General features: G+C 36.3%; 1 protein-coding gene across 7 annotated transcripts in view; it reads left to right on the forward strand.

Moving 5' to 3' along the window:
* LOC149543414 (uncharacterized) overlaps positions 1-23,853 on the forward strand; it is a 198,315-nt gene that overhangs the window by 97,322 nt on the left and 77,140 nt on the right. For 3 of the 7 annotated variants that reach the window (XM_089798205.1, XM_089798203.1, XM_089798206.1), the window contains 2 exons: positions 15,159-15,260; positions 15,392-15,773. In XM_089798205.1, the coding sequence (XP_089654331.1) occupies positions 15,226-15,260; positions 15,392-15,773 (417 nt within the window). In that variant the 5' untranslated portion in view covers positions 15,159-15,225. The other 4 variants (XM_089798204.1, XM_089798202.1, XM_089798201.1 and 1 more) reach the window with 3 other exon arrangements.

The raw sequence follows: 23,853 nt of genomic DNA on the forward strand, positions 1-23,853 counted from the left end.
GTAACCTCTCCTTCTCTTCTTCCGCATTCGGATATTTTGCCTTCCTCGCCTGCTCCCGCGCGATCGCCAACACGTTTTCATCACATGTTTCAATACTTAATAAATTTACGCCTTGCTTTGGACATTTTGAATCTTCATGGTCCCCCAGACCACACCATCTGCACAGTAGCTGCGGCGTCTCTTTCGTAGTACAGTCCTTCGCGAAGTGACCCCAAAGATTACATGCCCGGCACTGTATCATCGGCCTTCCGCTCGCATCATATTGTATTCTACTTCGGCATCCATTGTTATTGTTATTGTTTCCACCCCTTTCGCCTTTATTATATTGATATCCACCTGAAGTTGCATCATTGCCCGCATTGTTGCTATTGTTGACGCTTCCTGCGTTAGTAACACCTGCTGGTGTCCTTTTGTTTTCAAGTTAAATGGGCACTCTTTCAGGGAATGCCCCACCACCTGGCAGATGTCACAAAACTGCTTCTTCGGGCATGAACCTTTCGTATGGCCGTCCTCCTTACAATCTGTACACCACAATTCTTCTTTTACTGTATCTGGATTCTTTTTCAAATTTTTGAATTCTTTCATCAAATGTAGCATGTCTTTTTGTAGCACTTTCACCTTCTTGTTTGATTCCTCATCACTACTACTACTCTCCGAGGATGAATAATCTGAATCAGAGGACTTATGTTTCTTCTTCTTACTCATCTTCTGTTCACTTTCTAAATCCATGGCACGAGTATATGCATCGGTGTACGATGACGGTGGTACAATCTTCATTTTCTTTTTAAGAGCCAGCCGTAGCCCCTCCACGAACCACTGTTTTTTCAACCCATCCGCTGGTTGACTCTCCATCTTTCCGATCAATTCTTTCAGTCGCTTGGCTCAGGTTCGGATTGTCTCATTCTTTCCTTGTTTGGTGCTGTAGATTTCTGCCACTATTTCATTATCATCTCGGAGTAATCTGAATTCTGCTATAAATTCTTTTTTAACATTCTCCCATGTATTAAGTTTCTAAGGACTAGTGTCAGAAAACCAGTCTATCGCCACACCCTGTAGGGTCGCTGGAAATTGTCTTACCCAATCATCCTCATCTGTCACACCATTTGCCATCCATATGGTTTCACACGTTTTACAATGTCTGATAGGGTCTGCTGAACCATCACTATGAAACTTGGGTAACTTTTCTTTAGGGCTAGCCATCATTACTTGTCTTGGATTTTGAGGTACTTGTGTACCCGCGCTGTTATGGACTCTTGCGCTGTTCTGTGTTCCCGCATTGTTCTGAACTCCCGCGTTGTTCTGTGTTCCTGCGCTGTTTTGGACTCTCGCGCTGTTCTGAATAGCAGTCTTGTTTCCAACAACTGTGTTGTCTGGTGAAAAGTCTTCAAGTGACGTTCTATTCTCCGCCTGTATCCGTTCGTCCGGTGTATCAGGAACGAAGAGATCACTCCACGCTTGTGCTCCCTCGGCACTCCGAGCTGTGTGATTTGCTTCCCTTCCGTTCGGACACTCTCCCCTCGGCGTATACAGGTTAAGGAATTCTTCCCTTGTTTCCTCCACCAAATTCAAGCGTTGTCGAGTTTTTTCCAGCAATTCCTCGGCACTCCTTAGCCTACTAGGTGAGTGCACTCCCTCTGTCTATGTCCCTTCACCCCTTCGGTGCCCTTCGGCAATTTGTTGAAGTCTCTGTTTGCGTTCTACTTGCTGTGTTAAAATTAAAATTTCTTTTGCTGTACTTAGTTCATTCTTATCTTTGACCTTATTCCGATCTTTGTTTGGCAAATTCGGCATTAATCTTCATATCATTCGTTCATTCTAGGTACGTCTGGCAATGGCACCAAATGTTTACCACATAGGGTAAGAAGTTAACACATGTATAACACGGTTCAATTCAGAACAGGTACTTTATTCATGTATGCACTTGCAGATTACAATCCGATTACAATGACTACAATGATCTATCGATTATATCTCCTCCTTCCAAAGTCGATCTCGGACGTGTACATATACCTTTCCGAAGGGGTGACTCAAGCGTCACGCGCCCGTTCGGATACTACTCTACCCATCGGCTACACTATACATTTTACCGACAACAGTTGTCTTCACGACAGTCAAGGGGATGAGGTCAATAGCATCCCCAACTACCAGAGATGTTTCCAATTTTTTTCACCTAATTGGTGATGGCATAAATGTTTCGTGTCATCCCCCTGTCCCTGTTATGGTCCTTGTTTTTGGGACACTGCTATTCGGGGTAGACGCATGACCCTAGGTAAGCGTGGTATATTGTTTTCCCTGAATAAATATTAAGTTATGCGATATAAATGAGCTACTCTGTCATAACTATCGACTTTTTTCATATGATTATTTATGTAAATTGTAGCAATCGCTAGTGTTGGGTAGATAATTACTGTAGGTAGTTACCATCCTTCGATGTTGTTAAATAGACGGTTGATGTGAAAGGTACTAGAAGGTTCATTAAATCTAGACAATGTCGCTGTGTACAAAGATCGTGTGAGAAGCTACTCACACGTTTATAAATAAGGAATTAACACCTTAATATAATGAATCCCAATTTCGTATGAATAAAGCTATTTGTTTTTTTCGCATTTATGGAGAAGTATTTCTTCCATCTTTTAGATTTGCAGGCACAATCCTTTGATTATGGGCATCTAGGTAACTTTAGTGAACTTGTTCTCATGTTATTGTGTTTGCTAAGGTTATAGGTATGCTACAGCACATATATTTCAATTTAGGTGAGAAGTTCCAACAAAAATTTTCTCTTAAAAAAGTTTGCATCCTTTGACAACAATCTAGGGTCTAGAATTAGGGCTGGCTGATGATCCAACAGGGTCTAGAAAGTGCATAGGTTAGAGAGGCACAGATTGGAAAGCTTGACTTTTATGGAGAGAATGAAGAATGCTTTGGTCCTGGCTATTCTATAATTGTCCTTCATCGTAGGCTTATACGTAGCCATACAATGTCACCCTTTTTGTTGGGTTCAGTTCTGATCTAGGCACCACTATTCTTGTAAAGTTGTAGTAGAATTGCATTGCATGGCAATTTCAAGTTTGCCTATTGTATGTAGGTATAATTGAACACCCCATAAATTATTTTGAAGCTTGCATTTTGGTCACAACTTAGTTGCTAGTAAATCTACTTGATGATGAATGCTTAGCTTGTCCATGCACACAACATGGATATTTAAATTTAATGTTCTCTAAAATTGGATACGCAAGTTGTTCAGAGCTGTTCTAACTAGTTTTTCCTTTATTTTCAGCTGGATCCTAATTCTATTGTAAAGTTTTATAGTCTATTGCAATCCTGTATCGTTGCTATCTACTGTATAACTTATTTGGTTTTAGCACATGATATTGTTAGAACATATATTTTATTATAGTTTTCTTATCTCTGTTGCATTTTAAATTGTATAAGTGACATGTATTTCATTCAAGCATCTGACTTTTACTTGCAGTGGCTCGGGAACCACCAATAAAGTTTTGATGATAGTCTAGAAAAATCACTTAGCAATGTGACAGTTTTGTCTTTTGTTCATTATCAGAAGTTTTTAGTGGTCACTTGCAACTACTTGGCTCGTCAACATGGTGTACCAAAGATGGCATCAATTGAGGAAGCACAAAGGAGGTTCACTGAAAATTACTTTCTAATGGTTCATATTTTGTATACTTTTTTGATATTCTTCGTGTACAAAATTTAATATGAGGTAGCTATTTGTCAGACGCTATTGCATGCCATTTAAAGTGTACACAATTGTTGATGAATGATTTTCTTACGTTTTATGCATCTACCTTTCTTTTCAAACATTGAAATCCTTCTTGAATATGCATGTGGTCTTCTTCATCTTTTTAATGAATAAATAAGGCAGATCATTTCTAATATTTGCTCCTAGTTTTAGTTTAATAAATTATATTAATCCTTTTTCTTCCTTTACTTTTTTGCATGGCTATATTACTTGGTTCTCTTGGATATGTCTACCATATCTGATGTTGATATGGGATTGGATAGGCAACAAGTTTACTAATTTTATTTGGATAGGTCTAGACATAGTTAGATATACCCTATAAGAGGTTATCTTCAAGATAGTGATTGTAGTTTGTGGATGGTTTTGGCCAATGGAAATTGATATTTTTAATGTATTGGATTGAAAGTTTTGCTATTGTATATTCATTGGTGAAAGTAACCTAATTTTGTGGTTTTGGATTAGATTTTGTCATTTTTTTATTTGACCTGAAAGCCAATGTAATAGGCAGATATGCAAATGAAATAAATTAAACATAATATAATTTCAAAAAAATAAAGCACCATCTTCAAGGTTATGTTGCTCAAGTGTTTTCTTTGTTAGTTGTTCTAAGGTGGGAAATAGGGTTCACTAGGTATAATGGGCAAACTAGGATGCTTAGGCCTATTTTCCTTTACATTGGAAGGAAGATGATCCAGTAGGCCTCCAGAGGGATGAAGCACTAGGCAGATGCAATGATCGTTTGTTGTTATGGAGGGCTTCAATGCAATTGTGGATGGAAGGTGAGATTGGCAGCCAACTGGAGAGAATTGAGGATTTTATGTAAGGTAGATTGAGAATAAAGAACATATTTTGGAAAGGATTTGGAACCAACAGATTGCAATTGCCCTGTGATTTAAATATGGGGTTGAAATGGTGGGAACATGGTGCTTTCCTCAACTTGTTTCCAGGGTCCGAGGAAAAAGGTATCTAGCTCAATTATTTCCTGAAATTTTTTGTTCAAACAAATTGCAAACTATAGCTCCTCACCTAATCTCTTTGTATCTTTTTCCATGCATCTACCACTAGTTACTGAAATATGTTGTATAGAAAGTGATTTTCCTAAGTACAATCCTGGTTGAGGAATTAATCTTGAAATTGAAATCAAATATACGCAAAATCTTTAATTGTAGATGTGTTATACCTTGATGAAGCAATGCTCTTTAAATGTAATCCAAAGTTTAGTGCAATAACATGACCCTACAAACACTCAAAAGGAATTCTAGATGAGGTATTCAAGGAATTTGTTTGTAGTATTAAAATGAGCTAAAGCTTGTGAAGCTTCCTCTTTTGAGAGCTCACCCTCAAGAGCTGGTCCAAGAGATGTAACCTACTGGAAACCAATGTATACCCTGCCAAACTTTATTCCTCATGGCTGCAAGTTCCACATCCTTGTGAATTCTTCTCCTCTTTCAAGAGTTCTAACACTTGATGTGTTTTCACATTATTATTGATGTCGAGGTATAAAGTTTCCTCCTCCACAACTGGTTTACAATCAGCATCATGCTCAGCTGTAACAATTTCATGGCTGCAATCTGAATCTTGGTGTACCAATTCGCTCACATGTAGTTCATCAACTCTTAGTACTTCTTGGGCTTCATCTGTCATATCTGACTGCTGAAATAAAGAATAATCTGACGAAATCATTTTTGGAACAATCTTATCTACCCGATTTTTAACTTCATGAAGTGCCACTAAAGTAGTCTCTAGGGTGTTCTTAGTATTCGAGAGCTTGAAGGTAAGGGTGTCTACTTCTTCCTTCTTCCTTAAATGCCTCTGCGTAAATCTCTGCAAGATCGAAATGATCACAAACTGAAAGAAGTTGTAGATAGTATGATTTCATTGTTTTAATCCCTTCCTTGACCACCTGCAAATGTGAAATGTATTATCCTCATTTTAGCTCACCTTGGTTTGTGGATAGGTTTAGCCTATCGTTGAGCCTTGTAGGCTAGGTCAAATGGTTAGAGGGTCTCAACTGGTATAACGTGAGGCCAATTCCCATTCTAGAGGATAAAAGTGTGTTGGATGGATATTTTGCTACCGATAGTTTTGTGAAAATCCAGTAGAAAAATAGGTAGACCAGCCACAGCGTATGAGACAAAGTTTGTCCTACCCTAAAGGGAAGCATCCCCCTTCTCACCGTTACTTGGATCAACTCAAGGTAAAAAAGAAGTTAAGAGATTTGTAAAAAGTGTTACCAATATTCTTTCGTCTTAGCTTTCAGGAATGAATCCACTTACTCGCGGAGCGAGTAATGGGCAAGATGGAATCTCTAACTACACTTCTTTCTTGTAGCTGGAAATGGTGATACCAATAAACTAACACTAACTCAAAGGCTAGTTGAAAGTGTGTTGGTTTGACTTTAAGTTTGATATTAATCTATTCTATAAAAACAACCTTTACTATTGGGGCTCAAAGACTTCTAGAACTAAAGAATTCTAACTATTTTTGTGAATTGAGAAAGTAATGCAAGCTACAGTCAAAGTCTTACTCTATGTATCACCACAATTGTTTCCAGTCAAAGCTTCGAGTCTGATTGTCTTTTGACTCTTTATGTTCAATCATTTAAACTATACAATAATAACATGAATCAAAGAAGACAAACACAAATTACAGTCAAAGTTTCCAATTTGCACTTATCACGATTGCTTTTAGTCAAAGCTTCGAATCCAATTACTTCTTTTATTCACTTTTCTCCCAAATTGGTACTACACAATCAAAGTTATGCTTGCACAAGTTTGGTAGAGCTTTCTTGCATGCAACAAAACATAATTTTTACAATGAGAGAGACACTCCTTTTATAGCAAAAGAAGTGAGAAAAAGGAGGACAAAGTGGGAGCAACTTAACCAACTTTAACCTAGTTACACTAGGTGAGGCATTATTGGATTACATGTCATTGGGACATGCAATCGAATTTCATGTAATTACATCTCATGCAATTCATTCTCTCCAACTTCAAACCTAAAAAGTAAAGAAGGAAGAAGATGGAAGAAAGTTGAAACAATCCTAGGGATTGTTCTGAAGGGCCTTGTACTTGGCGAAGCAATCACACACTGTAGGAAGATCTAAGATTTGCATTGTCTATGATATAGCTTCAATTTTGATTGCATCGACATATGCTGATTTCACAACTTTGTAGTTTGGTGAAAGAGAATTCCACAAGTGCTTTGCTACTGATTTGTATGCAGTGAACTTGTTCATCGTGTGTGATCCGAATTCTTTAGAATCAGGATCAGCATTGACTTTGTTTGTAGATGCTGAAGTCATTTCCTCTTCTGTGACGTAGTTATCATGCTCGATAAGGACATTACATCCCATTTGCTCCAAATTGCACATGATATTTGTTTCAATTGAGTGATAGTCTTCCAAGATTGCTTGCAACTTCGTCAAAGGTTTTCTCAGTGTCTCTTCTTTGTGACCCATGAGTTGTTGACATGTGTAGAACATTTCTGAAGATGGAATGACTTCACATGTAGTCATGCTGTCTAGATCAACATTAGCCATTTGATTCCAATCAGCCAGGATTTCCTTCAAGGTATTAACTTCTTGATTCAAAGAAGCAATCAAGTCATGTAACATTTCTTCAATACCTCTGATACGTTCAAGAACTTTGATCGCATCTTTGATGGCATGAACTACTTCAAAGACAACTTCTCCAAACCAAGTATTTGCTGCCTTAATTATCCATTTTTCCCAAGGTGTCTGAGACGTGGTGACTGCATGTTGACGAATTACTTGATTCAGGCGAGTAACCTCTTGGTTAAGCTGATTCTTCTTCTCCCACAACTCATGATTGCTTTTTGACACATTGACAAGTGCATCTTGGGCATCTTGCAAACACCCTGACTGTGATTTTTTACCAAGTTCAATTTTGGTGTCTTGTAATCCGAACGGTTAAGTTCCTCAACTGGTTTACCTACCAAAGGTTTTTCAATTTAGTCCTTTTAGAATCCAACACAATCTTTGAAACAATCTTGTCTTTCAAAGACTTGACTTATTTTTCTTAAAAAGACGTGGTGACTGCATGTTGACGAATTACTTGATTCAGGCGAGTAACCTCTTGGTTAAGCTGATTCTTCTTCTCCCACAACTCATGATTGCTTTTTGACACATTGACAAGTGCATCTTGGGCATCTTGCAAACACCCTGACTGTGATTTTTTACCAAGTTCAATTTTGGTGTCTTGTAATCCGAACGGTTAAGTTCCTCAACTGGTTTACCTACCAAAGGTTTTTCAATTTAGTCCTTTTAGAATCCAACACAATCTTTGAAACAATCTTGTCTTTCAAAGACTTGACTTATTTTTCTTAAAAGGAATATTTTATGAAGGTAAGACAACCTTTCTTCTCTTCATATTGATTTCACCCAACTTGTAATATACCGATTACAGTATTCGTTTGATGATTGGTTACCAATACTGGATGGCCGTACGAAATGAGCTTTAGAATGGCTGTACGATCGAACGTATGAGTTGTACGATAACTGAAGGTATTGTACGGTGAAACAGGTGTGATTAGGGCTGTACGGGGTGAGAGATGTGAGGTGGCCGTACAGTGGGTGTAGACAGCGAAATAGGAAGGCCGTATGGTAGAATGAAGGAGGGCTGTATGGTGATAGCTATGGAAGCCATACGGTGGTAGTAATGGAGGTCGTACGGTAGGAGGGTGGAGGCTGTACGATATAGTCTAAGATGTTGCTGAATAGAGGGGCCGTATGAAGCTCGGAGAGGACGGAAGCACAGACAACAAAATGTATGGAATATGCAAAAGAAACACTAAACGTTCTATAAAAGATCTTATTCATTGAACACAGAGAATTTGATCAAACTAAATATAATGACTTCTCCAATTTGCAATGTGATGGTGCTTCGATTTGCCAGATCCGAGGGAAGTATTACAGGTGACGGAATAGAGTGAGGGGTGAATCCCATTGAAATCGGAAAGCCAAATAGGGAAGATCTTTCACTTCCGAAATGGTGAATAACAGAGAATCCCAATGGGAATTCGCAATACAAAAGAAATAATTTGAATGCCTCCCTACGACTACCTACAAGTTGTGCTTAAATACCTGCCCAGAAAACTTTCTGAGGGTGTACAAAGATAGCTGATGGCTACACTTACCTACGGAAAAAAAACTAAAATGGGTCCGAGATATTTTACATTAATCGGTCCATTAACAAAGATTTAATAATCTATTTTATGACAATCTAAAATAGTGATTTTACCTAACCATGCAGCCAAACTAAAGCCTTCATTTGTTGAAATAAGGATAGTGGCTACCACAAACATTGGTTCTGATTGTATTTCTGTAGTTGGTCAAGGGGAAGAATACAAAGCGGCTCCAACAATAATTCTAGAGTTGATCAAAATCGAGTGCTCTATGGAGAAATAGTGGACAGGTTGAAAGTAATGGCTAAGAGATGTGTTGAAAGTAGGGCATACCTTCTACGTCATTATGTTGCCCAAATAATATTGGCTAGTGCAAATGAATTCTCGGAGAGATAAAATAATTGCAAATTCAGGCAATAGGGACAGCGCCATTACACGAATATTTCAAGGATATTTCTAGAAATTATTAATAACCATCGTCATTGATATAACTTCTCTTGCTGTGATTGGCTTGGTATTGATATTTGCAACTTATCATCAGTCTTTTGTATTCATTAACGCTCATCTGGTGCTTGATACACTTCCATTTCCAGAACTAGGACCAAAACCATAGGTCATCAAGGGTGAAGATTGCACTACAAGATATATGTCGAGGGTCCATTAAACATTACCAAATAGTAGGAGAATTAGCAAATGGTTTTACCACAACCTTTTGCAAAGCAAACCTTTACTAAAACCTTAGATTCGAATCTACAATACTTCAGTTGTAAATCCAATGGGACAACTCAGAATTCAGACCCTTATACTTCAGCAAGGGCACAAAAATGAGAACTAAGAAATAACCACAAAGGCATCAAAAGCAAATAAAATATCCAAGCATGCTTTTCTCAACAAATGAGCTTGTATTTATAACCTCTAAATTCCCTTTTGTTGCCAAAATGTAATTTCACTCAAGAAGCTTCACCACATAACATTAATTAGAAGCTTCCATTAGATTCTTTCACTTGACTTGGCTTAACTAATTAATAAATGACTCTTTCCAATGATAACTCAACTATCAACTTAAGTGAAATTATAAAGTTAAATTATAACTTTATAATAAGCCATTTAATAATTTAATAATCATTTGGCCACTAAAAATATAATAACTCCCAAAATACTCATCATTTAAATATGCCGTTTGAAATAAGAGTCATACCTATTAGTTCTCCATGTGACCAAATGCACTTTCCATAAATAGAAAGGGTCCATCTCAATCAAAACCAACTTACCACAAATTGTAATTACACAAAACTAAGCTCAAACAAAGTCCAATTTGAGCTAAACGAAGACCAACCTATAGCTTACTGAATTGTGGAGAAGATAAGACCCTCTCAAGCCAAGCCACTGCCTCAAAAGACCCTCTATCCACAATAATTAGCCTACGGGGATTACAATAATAGGCTAATTCTTGAAACTCTGATGCTGACAAAAATGTGGACATTATAGAGTTCCTAAGCCAAGTAAGAACTTTCCCATCCAAGAAGGTGATTAAATACCCTTTGTCTTCCAGGGCTGAGTTGGATACTGGATTTTTTTAAAAAATTCCTGGTACAAATAGCACTCTAGTTAGTTGTGGGTAAACTCTAGTTTTTAATTGAATTAAACAAGGTCTAATTCCTTTCACCGTATACGTTTAGTCTATGTCACAAGGTTTGCCGAATTTTCGGCTCTAGGTTCGAAATTCGGCAAACCTAAATTTTTTTTAAAAAATTCGTATAAATTCGTCTCAAATTCGTGTTTGTAGATTGTAACCATGAGTGTAGGTCGTAGGTCGTGGGTTACAAATCCTCCAACCTCTCTGCTTTCCCGTCTACTTTCAAGGCATTAACTTCTCTGCTTCTCATTTGCCTTCGACGTCTCTTGAATCCCTTGCAACGAACGACATTTGAAAAAAACTTGGCTTCATTCCTCTCCATCGGTAAAGGCGTCTGAAGAAAAGTCGCATCCATTCCTCACCGTCGACGGTTTAGGCATGATTTATTGTTTTTAACTTTTTTATAATGTTCAGAGATTATTTAATTTTAGGTTTTGGTTAATATTTTAGATTTTGATTATAGTATGTTTAATATTTTATTATTTTGAGATTATTTAATTTTAGATTTAGTTAATAGTTATAATTTTTTATTATTGGATGTTTTGCTATTGTTATTAATTTGTTATTGTTATTAATTTTATATTATTATTAAATATTAAAGTTTAAAACATGTTAATATTATTTTATATTATATAATCATAAATAGCATATATTTAAATACTTATATTATTTTATCAATGATTAAAATATTTAATAATAAAAATAGCATATACTTATATTTTTTGAAAATTACATTAAGGCGAATTTAATGTCTATTTTTTCTCGATATTTTTGACTTGTCGAACTTCATCCAATTTCATGGTCATCGAACTCGAACCTTGTGACATAGGGTTTAGTTATCTCCAATAGTGATTTCTTCATTTAAACTCTCTTGCAGGCTATCTAGTTGTAATTTGAATCCAGTTATATCGTGGGATGCTCCATTATCAATGACCCAAGTATTTCTACTAGTTATTAATTCACTTAATAATGCTGAAAAGAATACCATTCTTTTTGTATCATTGACTTTTGCTAGTGAGGCTTGATTCTTGAGTCTTTTCGAACATTTTATGATGAGATGTCTATACTTGTCACATCTATAGTATTGTATCTTAGGTATGTCCTTCCTTTTGCATGAGTGTTTATTGTTGTCTTTTCCACTTTTTCGTTTAAAGTTTCCTTTCTTCCCTTTCTTGTGTGAATTTGTATTCAATAATTGAATCTTTCCATTGAAATTATTTATTCCAATCCTTCTGGGGGTTAGTCTTGATTCTTTTTGAATATAGTCAATTTTAATTCGGGCAAGCTTTGGAAGTTTGGATTGGGCACTTTTTCCTTGTATAAATGGTTACCAAGATGTGGGAAGTCCATTGGAAGCCAACATTGTTAATCCTTTGTTGTCAATTATATTTCCAATTGTAGATGATTGGCCCCTCAACTCAATTATTCTTATAAAATAAGATGTAATGGATTAACCTTTGTTCATTTTTACATGGTGTAGTTGTTTTAGTTCGAGAGCTCTATTGGTGTTGTTTATCTCATACATGTTTTCGAAGAGGGTAAACATAGCATGTGCAATTTCCAGCTTTGATATAACAGGAACTATATGATCCTTTATTGCATCCACTAGGATCTTTTTTGCTTTTTTATTATTCTGTTTTCATTGAATGTTCTCATTTTCGTCATTTGGTATAGGTACAATACTTTGCACAAATGAGTCTAAATCTTGTTCTCTTAGTGTCATTGTTAATCTAAGTTTCCATGAGATGAAGTTTGTAGCACCCTCAAGTCTATCTTCAAATCTAGTTTTCTTCACCACAATCGCTAATCTCCTTTTGGTGGTGTTTAGATTTTTTGTGATTATATTTCCTCTTGGTATTTTTTTAATGAATCTTTGATAGCATGTTAAGGAAATAGGATCAAATTATAATACCTCTTTTTATTTTGTATGCTTGATATGATAGATCAATCTAATAGAATCTCCTTGATAATATTACTGTTTTACTTTTCGGGTAGGGCTCGTTGTTCGTTAGTCTTGGCTTCAACTCTTCTAGGTTTGATTGGTAGTACTATTGTCACCTCCCCCCCTTTCAGTTCTTTTTGGATGCCCCAACTCACCTCCTTCCCCTCCTACAGGAAATGAATGAACATGTCAGGCTTGACATCTATAGATATTATATTATTACGACATGGAGTAACCCTTTGGGAGGGCTTCATTGGAGGATGGCTTTCTCTATTGAGCACTACCTGGGTATTGAGGACGAGGTTATTGTGCATCCTTGGTACCTCACTTGCTGTTGGACCCATGCCCTCCGCATCTCACTGAGATATTTTAGAGTGCGCTCCCATCAGCTGCCTATACAAATCAACCACCAGATCAAGAGAGACGATAGGATTTGTTGGATTTGTCCTCTTGGTGAGGTGGAGACCAAGTCCCACTTTATTTTCCGTTGCACCACTTACTATGAGATCAGAGAAAGGTTCTACCACTTGCTCAGAGAGTACACACCCATTTCCTCTTTCTTCAAGTATTCTGATCAATAGTGTCTCGCACTTTACGTCCAAGTGGCCATGCGATTCCTAGATTAGACTTTACAACTTTTGTTCCCACTGAGACAAACTTCACACCAGCTCATCACCTTTTTCTTCACTCCCGTGTCTCCTGCCCTGGGGACAAAGTGATCGCTCGACCTCCCCTCTGGACACACTAGGCCTGTGAAGCTTCGCAAAGGACTTACCTGACAACATCACCATTTTCATCATCATCATCATCGGCAACATCAGCATACTCCCAATGGTTCACTTAGGTGGGCCAGGGCACATCCTAGACCTAGACCACATCCTTTAGTGCTGGGCTACTTTTTGCCTGTGAGGAGTATTTAGTCTTTGTTTTTCTTTTTTTGCTTTCTTTTGCTTTTCCTTTTGTTCTTGTTCTTTCTATGAACACCATTTAGTGTTCCCGCTGTTGGCTTTTGCCTTGGTTGTACATTTTTAGTCCCTTAGACCCATGTAGTCTCTTGTTGGACATTAACAAATTTATCTTATCTTTCTTGCAGATTTGTACTGTTAGATGTTGCTACAACAAGTTGCTGCAACCTGTAAGTATATTTTGTATTTAATTGAATATAATTTCAAGTATGATCACTGCAACTTGTAATAACACTGCTGCAATTTTTGTGCATTCCAAGTGCAATGATCTAATAGTATAAATATGTAATAAGACATGCATATCCATGTAGAGACATGTCTCTACGTGTCGGCCCACGCCACGTAGGTACATGTCCCTACATGGGACAGGGCCGAACTTTTCAATGCCACTGATTCACAACTAAAACATATGCCGATTCATCAACAATGATAATCGCTGATTGATTGCCAATGACAAAAGCAGTGAATACATTCATTATATTATGGGGTTTACATGAATATCAATCTCAATAAATCGATTATAGTATTTGGCATGTGATCGATTCAATCAGATTATATAGTATTGATCATAATTTGTCATTAATTAATTAATATTAGATATTAATAACATTGTACAGCATGTATATATATTTATATATGTGTCTGTATTTATAAAAATACTCACCTATATGTGTGTGTGTGACTAATCAAATAATTATTAATTAGTGGTAATAATGTTTAACTGATAAACATGATTACTGTTAAGAACAATTTATCTTTTGATCAAACTAATCTGACTGAAGCTACAGCATTAACATGATCAAGGGGTTGAGCTTAATTTGTTAAAGCATTGATTTCTCATTGTGGAGACCCAACTTCAAATCCCAAGGTGAGATATAATATGGAATTCTAAGTTATGCGTCTTGATCTTCCATGGTTGGCTTCTTGTGTGGAGGTGCTTTTTAAATAAGTGGATTTTAGGTTCTAATATTTAGTCTTCCATAGGTGGTTTGTAATGTGGTTGCTCAAAAGGAGCTAGTTCTAGACTAATTTTTGTGCCTGTAAGAGCTTGTATTGGTCTCCCATTGACACTTGTATGAGCAGAATATTTGTAAGTGATTAGTAATACTAAAAAATGAAGTTAACCTCTGCAAGATCATCCTCGGAGAGAGAAAAAGAGGCGCTGCACGACTAATGAAAAATTCGTGGCTACTACTTTCATGTAACATGCACCATAAGAAGTCCCTAGTCTTTTTATTTTAATCAGTGTCTTCACCTTGCTGGTGTGGTCAAGTTTATCCATTTCGTGCAGAGTATGTTGAAGTAGGTCTCATTCCTATGTATATTATTGTATTATTCATTTTTCTTTTCACAAATTAGACACTGCTTTTGCAATGTCATATTTAGTTTGGTAAGATTGATTTTGAAAGATATCGAGCTATAAGAAGTGGAATGAATCGTGCTACATCATTTGATCACCTTACATTTTTTGGGTTGCTTAAATTTCCCATTGTACTTCTAGGTATTGAAGCCTCAATCCTTATTTGTAAGTTTTTTCTATTGATGATTTACATTTATTCTTTTTAGTTAATTATAATTGGAGATTTTTCATTGTAGTTTTGCCTATCTTGTTGCCTGTTGGATATCTGTTTTGAAGTTGACAGTTTTGTCTAATATAGCTCAACTTATGCCCTTTTTTTAATCATCACCTGCTTTGTTTTGTTTGAACAGGTGTCCTGAAATAGTCTTGATTAATGGGGAAGATCTTACACCATATAGAGCAGCTAGCAGAGGGATAATGAATGTGCTCAGGCGGTTTGGCACACTGGAAAGGTGCTTATATATGGTCATTGAATGATGCATACCTCTTTTAATTTCCTTGTAGAAGCAAGTTGTGTAGGCAGCACCAAATTTTGTTGGTTATAACACTAGCAAGCAATGTGTGTGATATGGTCACTCTGCAGGTCAGGATTGGATGAATCTAGTCTAGATATCACATCTGAGACCAAAAAGCGTGCTTCATTAGGGTTTTTTACCGAGCACTTTGTGGGTTTTGTAATAGGCTTGGAATCTGCAAAGAAATTTGAAAAGGAGCATATAACAGATGAAACTACTTCTACCGGATGCAACATTGGACACTTGATTCCATATTCAGGTTCTGAAAGAAAATGTGAAGGGGTCAGTTCTTCTGTAAGCAATATTTCTTCAGGGATTGAGAATGAGTTGCATACTGTTTCTTCTGATGGCACAAATCTGCTTATGATTGGAAGCCATTTAGTTGCTGAAATTCGAGCAATTGTAGAGGCAGAGACTGGGTTTCAATGTTCCTGTGGAATCTCCTACAATGTATGTTTTTTTCCCTATTTTATGCAAATCATCACTTTTGACAATATGGATTTGGAAGCCAATGTATGACTGCCTTGAAATGCTAGTTATCTCAATAAATTTAAGGAGTCTGTCCCTGAGATTGCACTCTACTAATAGAAATAAAGAGTACGAGGTCTTCCCCAGTCCATGAAATATAGAGTAGATTTCTGTATAAACCTGTTACATATTCAGGAGTTCATCAAGCAATTCAAAAATATGCTGACCTTCTCAATTATTAATAAATATGTGGATTACACCATGTAACCTGACTAACACATAGGAAAGAAGATTTTGCGGAAGGAAACTTGTGCTATTGATGGAAGGAAATATTCATACCAACTCCCCTCAACATTTTCTTCCGCAAACTTAATTTCTATAGTTTATTTGATAAATGCTCTGTATAGGCCTCAAGGCAATATCTAAGAGATGAATCTACAGGCTATAAAACATCAAGAATCTAATATAAGGGTTTCATCCAATCAAAGGACTCAATGCAAAAAACAACTTCGTAAAACTTAATTCTTGCCCATTTATAGTTTACTAGTGAACAATAAAGCCTTGAGAACAATTTGAGCCATTATATAAAGATCGTAAGGAGAGAGCTGCCTAGTCTATTTAAGTACTGATAGTGTTGATTTGACATTCATTATGTCTAGGAAGACGGTATTTTCAACTAACAAAGAAGACAATGGAATGGAGGTGATGATGGAAAGCTAGAATATGAGGATTGTATTCAGTTTTAGCTATCAGGATTATCATATACCCGTAGTTGTTTTGCATGATTAAGATTGGATGATAGAGAAGCAGTAAAGAATCAGAAAATTTAAAATAGAAAAAATGGACTTATAAAAGACACAACAAAAATTAAGAAATTTAGAATTATGTTAATACAACAGTAAAATTTAAACTAATGCATGGACAAAAGATAATATTCTAAAAGGATTTAAAACTAGAATAGGAAGAACTGTAAAGTGATCAACTGCCAACTCACTCATCCAAGAAGCATACCAAATGCAACAAATGCATATAATTATTTATACCATCACTGCCTTGCGCAGGATATGGGGGATGTAGAAATATGCATGAACTTTGGTTTGTGTCACAGTAATCATAACTTGCAATGGGTAAAGCTTGTAAGATAAATTTCAGTCTTTGGAGCCATCTCTGTGGGTAGAGTTCTTGACTAGAATATGAAAAGTAACACTCGGAAAGGTTCAAATGGTGCACCAACTCATTCTGACAAAAATTTTCAATACTTTTTCATGTTCATCTAGGAACCAATTTACTGACTACAGTCAAATCATATATTCTAGATGGCCAATAATTTTTTGAATGCCATGATATCCTTAAAATGATTTTTTTTGAAATCAATATAGTTTGGAGTTGGAATGCATTTCTAGTGGTTTATACAAGTCTCATTGCAAGGCCAAGTAACCTGATAGGGCAACATGATTTATAAGTTCTAGAGACATCTTGAAACATGCCTTGAAATTAGAAATATATTGTCATCAGGCTCAACAATTGCTAACAAGGAGGTCCTAAACTGTTTTCATAGAGCAATTATCATAATGAGACTATCTCAAAGAAAGAAGTGCAACAAAAAGCATATGGATTGTCAAGTACTCTCTTATCTGCATTTACTCAGACAACCTGATTCTTCAGGATCAACCAAGATGCCTTTTATAGAATGCAATTTACATTAGTAGGAGAACACAACATGGATATTGCAAGAAACTAGGAAATGCAAGGTTCTAATTAATAATGACGAAAGAAAGAAGGAAAATATGTTGTTGTCCACAGATTGCCCAAAAAGATCAAAGGGATTGGAATGTATATTACGTTCAACAGGAATTCTCTAGGAAACAAAGTGTCATTGTTATAAGGCATAAAGTGCTATTTACACGAAGTAGAAAACGTGCAACGTGGGGTTTGACCCAAAAAGAGCAACCCCCAAATTAGTAGAATTATAAATGGAACAGTGTGGAGATAACTCTGCAAAGCAATAGAAACAAAGGAAGACCACAAGATTTTTATTCAAATTACTCTGAAGTGTCAGTGTCAAGTGCTTATTGGAGGACCCATTTACTTTAGGAGTTCCATTTTCAAGTTTAAGAATGCTTGTCACACAAAATCTAAATCTACAGCTGAGGCCAAACTTGACAATCCTAGGGGGCAAGCTCATTAGATATTCACAATGCAAGCAAATGGTATACAATAGATAATTTATTTGTTGCTTCCTATTGACAGTGAAGTGATCTATGGGTTTTTGGATTTCCCTTGAAATCATCCTCTTGGCAGCATTCAAATTCTTTAAAGTGCACTTGGCAAAGAACGTTGATTCAGGTCTTTGTAGGCATTGTTGCAACATGAAGGGACATTTCAGACGTGACCTAACTTATTGGAAACTTAAAGTCAAGGTGTAATGCCCCTGTAGGGAACCTGAAAGGGTAAGTCTAAATGTTACCAAGTTTGGCAAGTAATGCTTTTTTTTAAGCATCTTTTTCTTGCCAAGTTCACTAAATCACAGATGTAAAAGTCCTAAAAGGTTCCCTAATGTTAGTCTGAAACAATATTACTTAATTTTCAAATTCAAGAGTTAGCTTTTGTCATCCAATCAACTGAACAAGTATTCCTTATTTGTTGCTCGCTTAATTTCCTTTCTAACATTTCTTTCTTAACTTATAAGTTAATACATCTATTCATCTTATGTCTACTTATGATCTAATACATTATTGATCCTAACATCTATTTCCAAATTAGGAACTAATGTCCTAATCCTTATAATCAATTGTATCTACTTAACATGCAATAAAAATACGTAAAATAGATTTAAACTATCAACCATACATGTAAACCAAATCATCTTATATTCATTAATTACATAGATCGTTCATTTGACAACACAATGAAAAGTACATGGCTCTTTTATACATTCACATATATACAGGGGAATATACAATGTCATGGCATGATCATAACTTCATTCATCTTTGAAATAATATAATATGATCACCTATCCCTTCATTTCTCCTAGAGATACCCTTTACCATTTTACATAGCTTTCAATTCATGATACATATATATATGAACTTTTACTTTCTTCAAGGGTTTACATTACAATATTACATGGATTTTTTCCAAGGAAATTTAACATATAGACTTCAAGAAATAATATTCAATCGATACTCCACAATGATCAATATAAATCCATCCATGAGCACTCGAACAATACCTTGAAAATATTTTAGCACCCAACCACGTGGAGCCATAAATGGTCCACTCCCCCAAGCTAGGATTTAAGACCATGCCCCACAAAGGTTGTAAGGTAATCCAAGGCTTATACCCAAAAATCAAAGTACAAAGGTAACATAAGCCACTAAAAAGAACAATGCTCAAAATGGAATCACAAAGTAAATGGACAACTAGAGGAAAAAGAAGAGTTAGGGATTCAACAACATCTAGGCAAGTGTCATCGCATAGCCCTCAAATGTTGGGGTCAACCTCCTGAACCAATGTCATTCTGTCGCATGCATGCCTTATCCAAAATGACATATGGACCCAGTACTCCAATGGGGCATACGTGGCCTTATCACACTTTTCTTAATGTTGGGATCAACCTCCTAAACCATTGTCACCCTACTACATCAAGGCCTTATACATGATGACCTATAGCCCTAGTACTCCAACAAGACAAGTCTGGCCCAATATGACTTATCTTGATTAATGTGTTAACCCAAAAACCCAATAACCCATTTATTTAAATAATGTTTCCACATGATTACAAACTCACATGTAGAACTAGACTACTCAGGGCTCTGGTCTCTATTGCATAGGATCCTCCAATAACCACTTTTGGGTCCCAACACCTATGGTGAGCCACTCACCTAGGGCCTCTACCCTACTCAAGAATCCAAAACCAAAATCAAAGAAAATTGAAAGGCACAACATTCTTAGGGTCCCATACCCCTAGTTTTGAAACAAAGCATTAACACATTATATAAGCATCACAATCCATAAACAATAAAAAAGGCACAAAGACTATAAGCATATGTCTTTACAAGCATTTTAAATGGTAAACATAAATGGTATACATCACATAACAATTTGACATGCCTCTGGTGTCTTAAACAACAATTGGGAGCATGAAAAACCAAGTAAGAGGTCAAACTTGTTAAAAAAGCCCCGAATCAAACATATATAATTTTAAATCATATAATAGAAACATGTAGCATTCACAAGAAAACATGGATAAGAATACATGAAAGATACTGTTGGGTGGATATTTTGCAATCAATAGTTTTGGGTAAAATCTTGTCTCAATATAGGATGACCAGCCACAATGTGTGAGACAAAGTCTTTCCTACCTTAAAGGGAAGGCTCCCCCTTCTCACCGTTCCTTGGATCAACTCAAGGTAAGCAAGAAGTTGAGAGATTTTGTAAAGGGCTGTTACCAATATTCTTTCCTCTTAACTTTTAGAAAAGAATCCACTTACCTGCTGAGCGAGTAATGGGCAAGATGAAACCTCAAACTACACTTCTATCTAAAGCTGTAAACACTGATATCGATAAACCAACATTAACTAAAAGGCTAGCTGAAAGCGTACCAGTTTGGCTCTAAGTCTTGTTTTAACCTATTCTATAAGAATAACCTCTACCATTGGGGCACAAAGACTTCCAAAAGTAGGGAATTCTAACTATTTTTTCGTGAATTTGAGATAGTAATACAAGCTATGGTCAAAGCTCTTAGTTTATGTATTGCCACAACCGCTCTCAGTCAAAGCTTCAGCTCTGATTGCTTCTTAAATCACTATGCTCTATTATTGAACATACAATAATAACATGAATCAAAGAAAATAAGCACAAATTTTAGTCAAAGCTTTTAATTTGCTCTATTACAATTGCTTCCAATCAAAGCTTCGAATTCAATTGGTTCTTTTATTCTCTTTTTTCCCAAATTCATACTACACAATCAAAGTTACGCTTGCACTAATGTGGCAGAGCTTACTTGCATTCAACAAAAAATGATTTTTACAATGAGGGGGCACTCCTTTATATAGGCAAAGGAGTTGAGAAAAAGATGGAGGAAAAAGTGAGAGAAACTCAACCAACTTTGACCTGGTCTTACTAAGAGAGAAATTATTGGGTTACATGCAACTGCACATGCAATTCACATTACATGCAATTATACATTTTTCATGTAATACATCCTCTTCAATTACAAATAAAAATAAAAACAAGAAAACAATCTTAAATATTATTCTCTAGTGCCTTGAACTTGATGATAACATCACGTACTGTAGGAAGATCAAAAATCTCCATTGTCTTTGATATTGCCTCTATTCTTACTGCATCTGCATATGCTGATTACACAACCTTAGAATTTGTCATCAGAGAATCTAGCAAGTGTTTTGTCGAAGATTTATAAAGGACAAACTTGTTCATTGTGTGAGAACCAAAATCTTTAGAATCTAAATCAGCATTGATCATGATTGTATATTTTGAACTTGCTCTTTCGACTGCAATAAAATTACCGTATTCGCCAATAATTTGACATCCCAATTTCTCTAAATCACATATGATCCCTGTTTCTATCATCTAACAATCTCCAAGAGCTGTTTGCAACTTTGTAACCAATTTTCTCAATGATTCTTCTTTAGAACCCATAAGCCCTTGATACCTGAAGAATATTTCATAGGATGGAAGAATGTCACATGAAAGCATGGCATCTAAATCAAATTTAGCAATCTCATCCCAGTCATTGAGAATCTCCTTCAAATCATCCGCTTCTTGAGTTACGAAGGAAATCAAGCCTTGCTCCATTTCATTCATATCTTTGATATGCTTAAGAACTGTAAAAGTTTCTGTAATGGCTTGAACTCCTTTAGAAATGACTTCTTCTATCCAAGACTTGGCGGCTTCAATCAACTTTCTTTTCTTGGATGTCTGAATCACAATAAGGACACTTTGAGAAGATTGTTGCCGAATGACTTCATTTAGGCGAGCAACCTCTTGTTTGAGTTGATTCTTCTTTTCCCATAATTCATGATTGTTTTTTGACACATTAGCCGATGCATCTTGAGCATCTTGCAAGCAACTCAAATGCGTCTTCTTCCCGATTTCTACCTTGGTGAACTTATAATCAGAACAAGTAAGTTCTTCAACGGGTTTGTCCACCAATGGCTCAACAACATCTACAAATTTGGTTTTCTCCAAATCAACTATGATCCTTGACACAATCTTATCTTTTAAAGATGTGGACTTAGTTTTCTTTAGAGGAAGGTTATCTAGAGGTACAACCACTTTCCTTCTCTTCATTGTGATCCTGCTCAACCATGCAGGCAAGCTGAAACCTTCATCTGTGGAAGCAGGTACAGTGGAGACCATTGGCATTGATCTTGGTTGTATCTCCGTTGTAACTGAGAAAGATTCAGTCTGCATAGCTGAATTCATTGGTGCATGATGAGAGGATTCCATCATGAATAACTCAAAACCTGTTAGAGATGTATCAAGTTGAGAAACTTGACCCTTTGTAAGAGTTGGAAAATCTTCGAACACACTTCCCAAATGTTCATATCGTTCATTTGTTAAAATGAGAGGAGCCACTGGAGAAATAGGAAGAACCAATGTATTGACTTTAGAAACTAGAATAGAAGGTGTGAAAATAGTGGAAAATGAATCCATATCATCATTCATCTATCTCATCTAGAAAAGGTACTTCATGCATGGATGGTGCATGAGTCTGTATAGGTCTTGGGGGAGATATGATTATAACTTCCCCTTCTTCCTCCTCATCTCCTTCATCAGATTCTTCCTCTGATTGTTCGTCTGACTCTAACTCCTCCTCTGACTCTTGAATTGGTTCAAGGATTAAAGATGATTTGGATCCCTTTTTGCCCTTCAACTTGAATTTAAGAGAATTCTTTGCATCAGAAGAAGAAACTCCATCTTTACTTATTATTTCTAGCTGTGACTTCCTTCCAGGAGGACCAAAGCTTCCACAATCCAAACCCAATTTCGGATTAACTCGTTTTAGGCCTTTAATTTTCTGCGACTTGTTGGTGTTTGCTAAAATTGATTTAAATCCATCAAGGATTTACCTTCCTTCTGCTGCCATTGAATGGGAAAAAGACACCTTTTTCAAAACTTGCCTGATGATATTCAGGATCAAGAATATTGCCATCATCTTCAATTTGGAAATTTGATGGGATCTCAAGCATGTTAAGATCAATGATTTGCTGCAAAGTTATCCTGCAATAATCCATCTTCATTATATCCAGTTCTATTCGCATGTCAACCAAATATCCTTGATGCGATGAACATTTGTGGAAGCCCTCTTGATTTGAGAATTCATTTCTCGGTAATCAAAGTCAAATCTAGCTTTAAATTTCTTCAAAGTGATCAGTTGCAGTTCTATAGGTATGTAAAGCATGCTGATCAAATTGAACTTCCATGAGTTGTTTGGGTAATTCCATGAAAATGATCTTATTAATAGCATACTAGGTAAGGTATACAACTCACCTTTAAAATATCCAACCCTCAAGTAAGTAAAAGTTGGAAATTGGATAAAGATACAAGCATACTGATTTACCTTTTCCCAAGCTTCATCAGATACCCCTTTGATGGATAATTGTCTATCAAACAGACACCGGAAATGCCCAAAGAAAGCATCCTAAACTCTTTTGAAATGAAACTTACTATTAGCCAGAGTGATCTGATCATAGTAATCCCAAATAGGAATCTGAAGATGATCTCCCTTGGTTGAGAGTCCAGAGAAAGATCTCACGGTAGCAGCAATTGTTGTCGGTAAAATGTATAGTGTAGCCGATGGGTAGAGTAGTATCCGAACAGGCGCGTGACGCTTGAGTCACCCCTTCGGAAAGGTATATGTACACGTCCGAGATGGACTTTGGAGGGAGGAGAGTTATAATCAGAGATCATTGTAGTCATTGTAATTGGATTGTAATCTGCAAGTGCATACATGAATAAGTATCTGTTCTGAATTGCATCATGTTATACATGTGTTGAACTTCTTACCCTATGCGGTAAACATTTGGCGCCG

The sequence above is a fragment of the Cupressus sempervirens genome, chromosome 8, assembly GCF_028749045.1.
Source record: "Cupressus sempervirens isolate cs-2001-9-10 chromosome 8, ASM2874904v1, whole genome shotgun sequence".
NCBI lineage: Eukaryota > Viridiplantae > Streptophyta > Pinopsida > Cupressales > Cupressaceae > Cupressus > Cupressus sempervirens.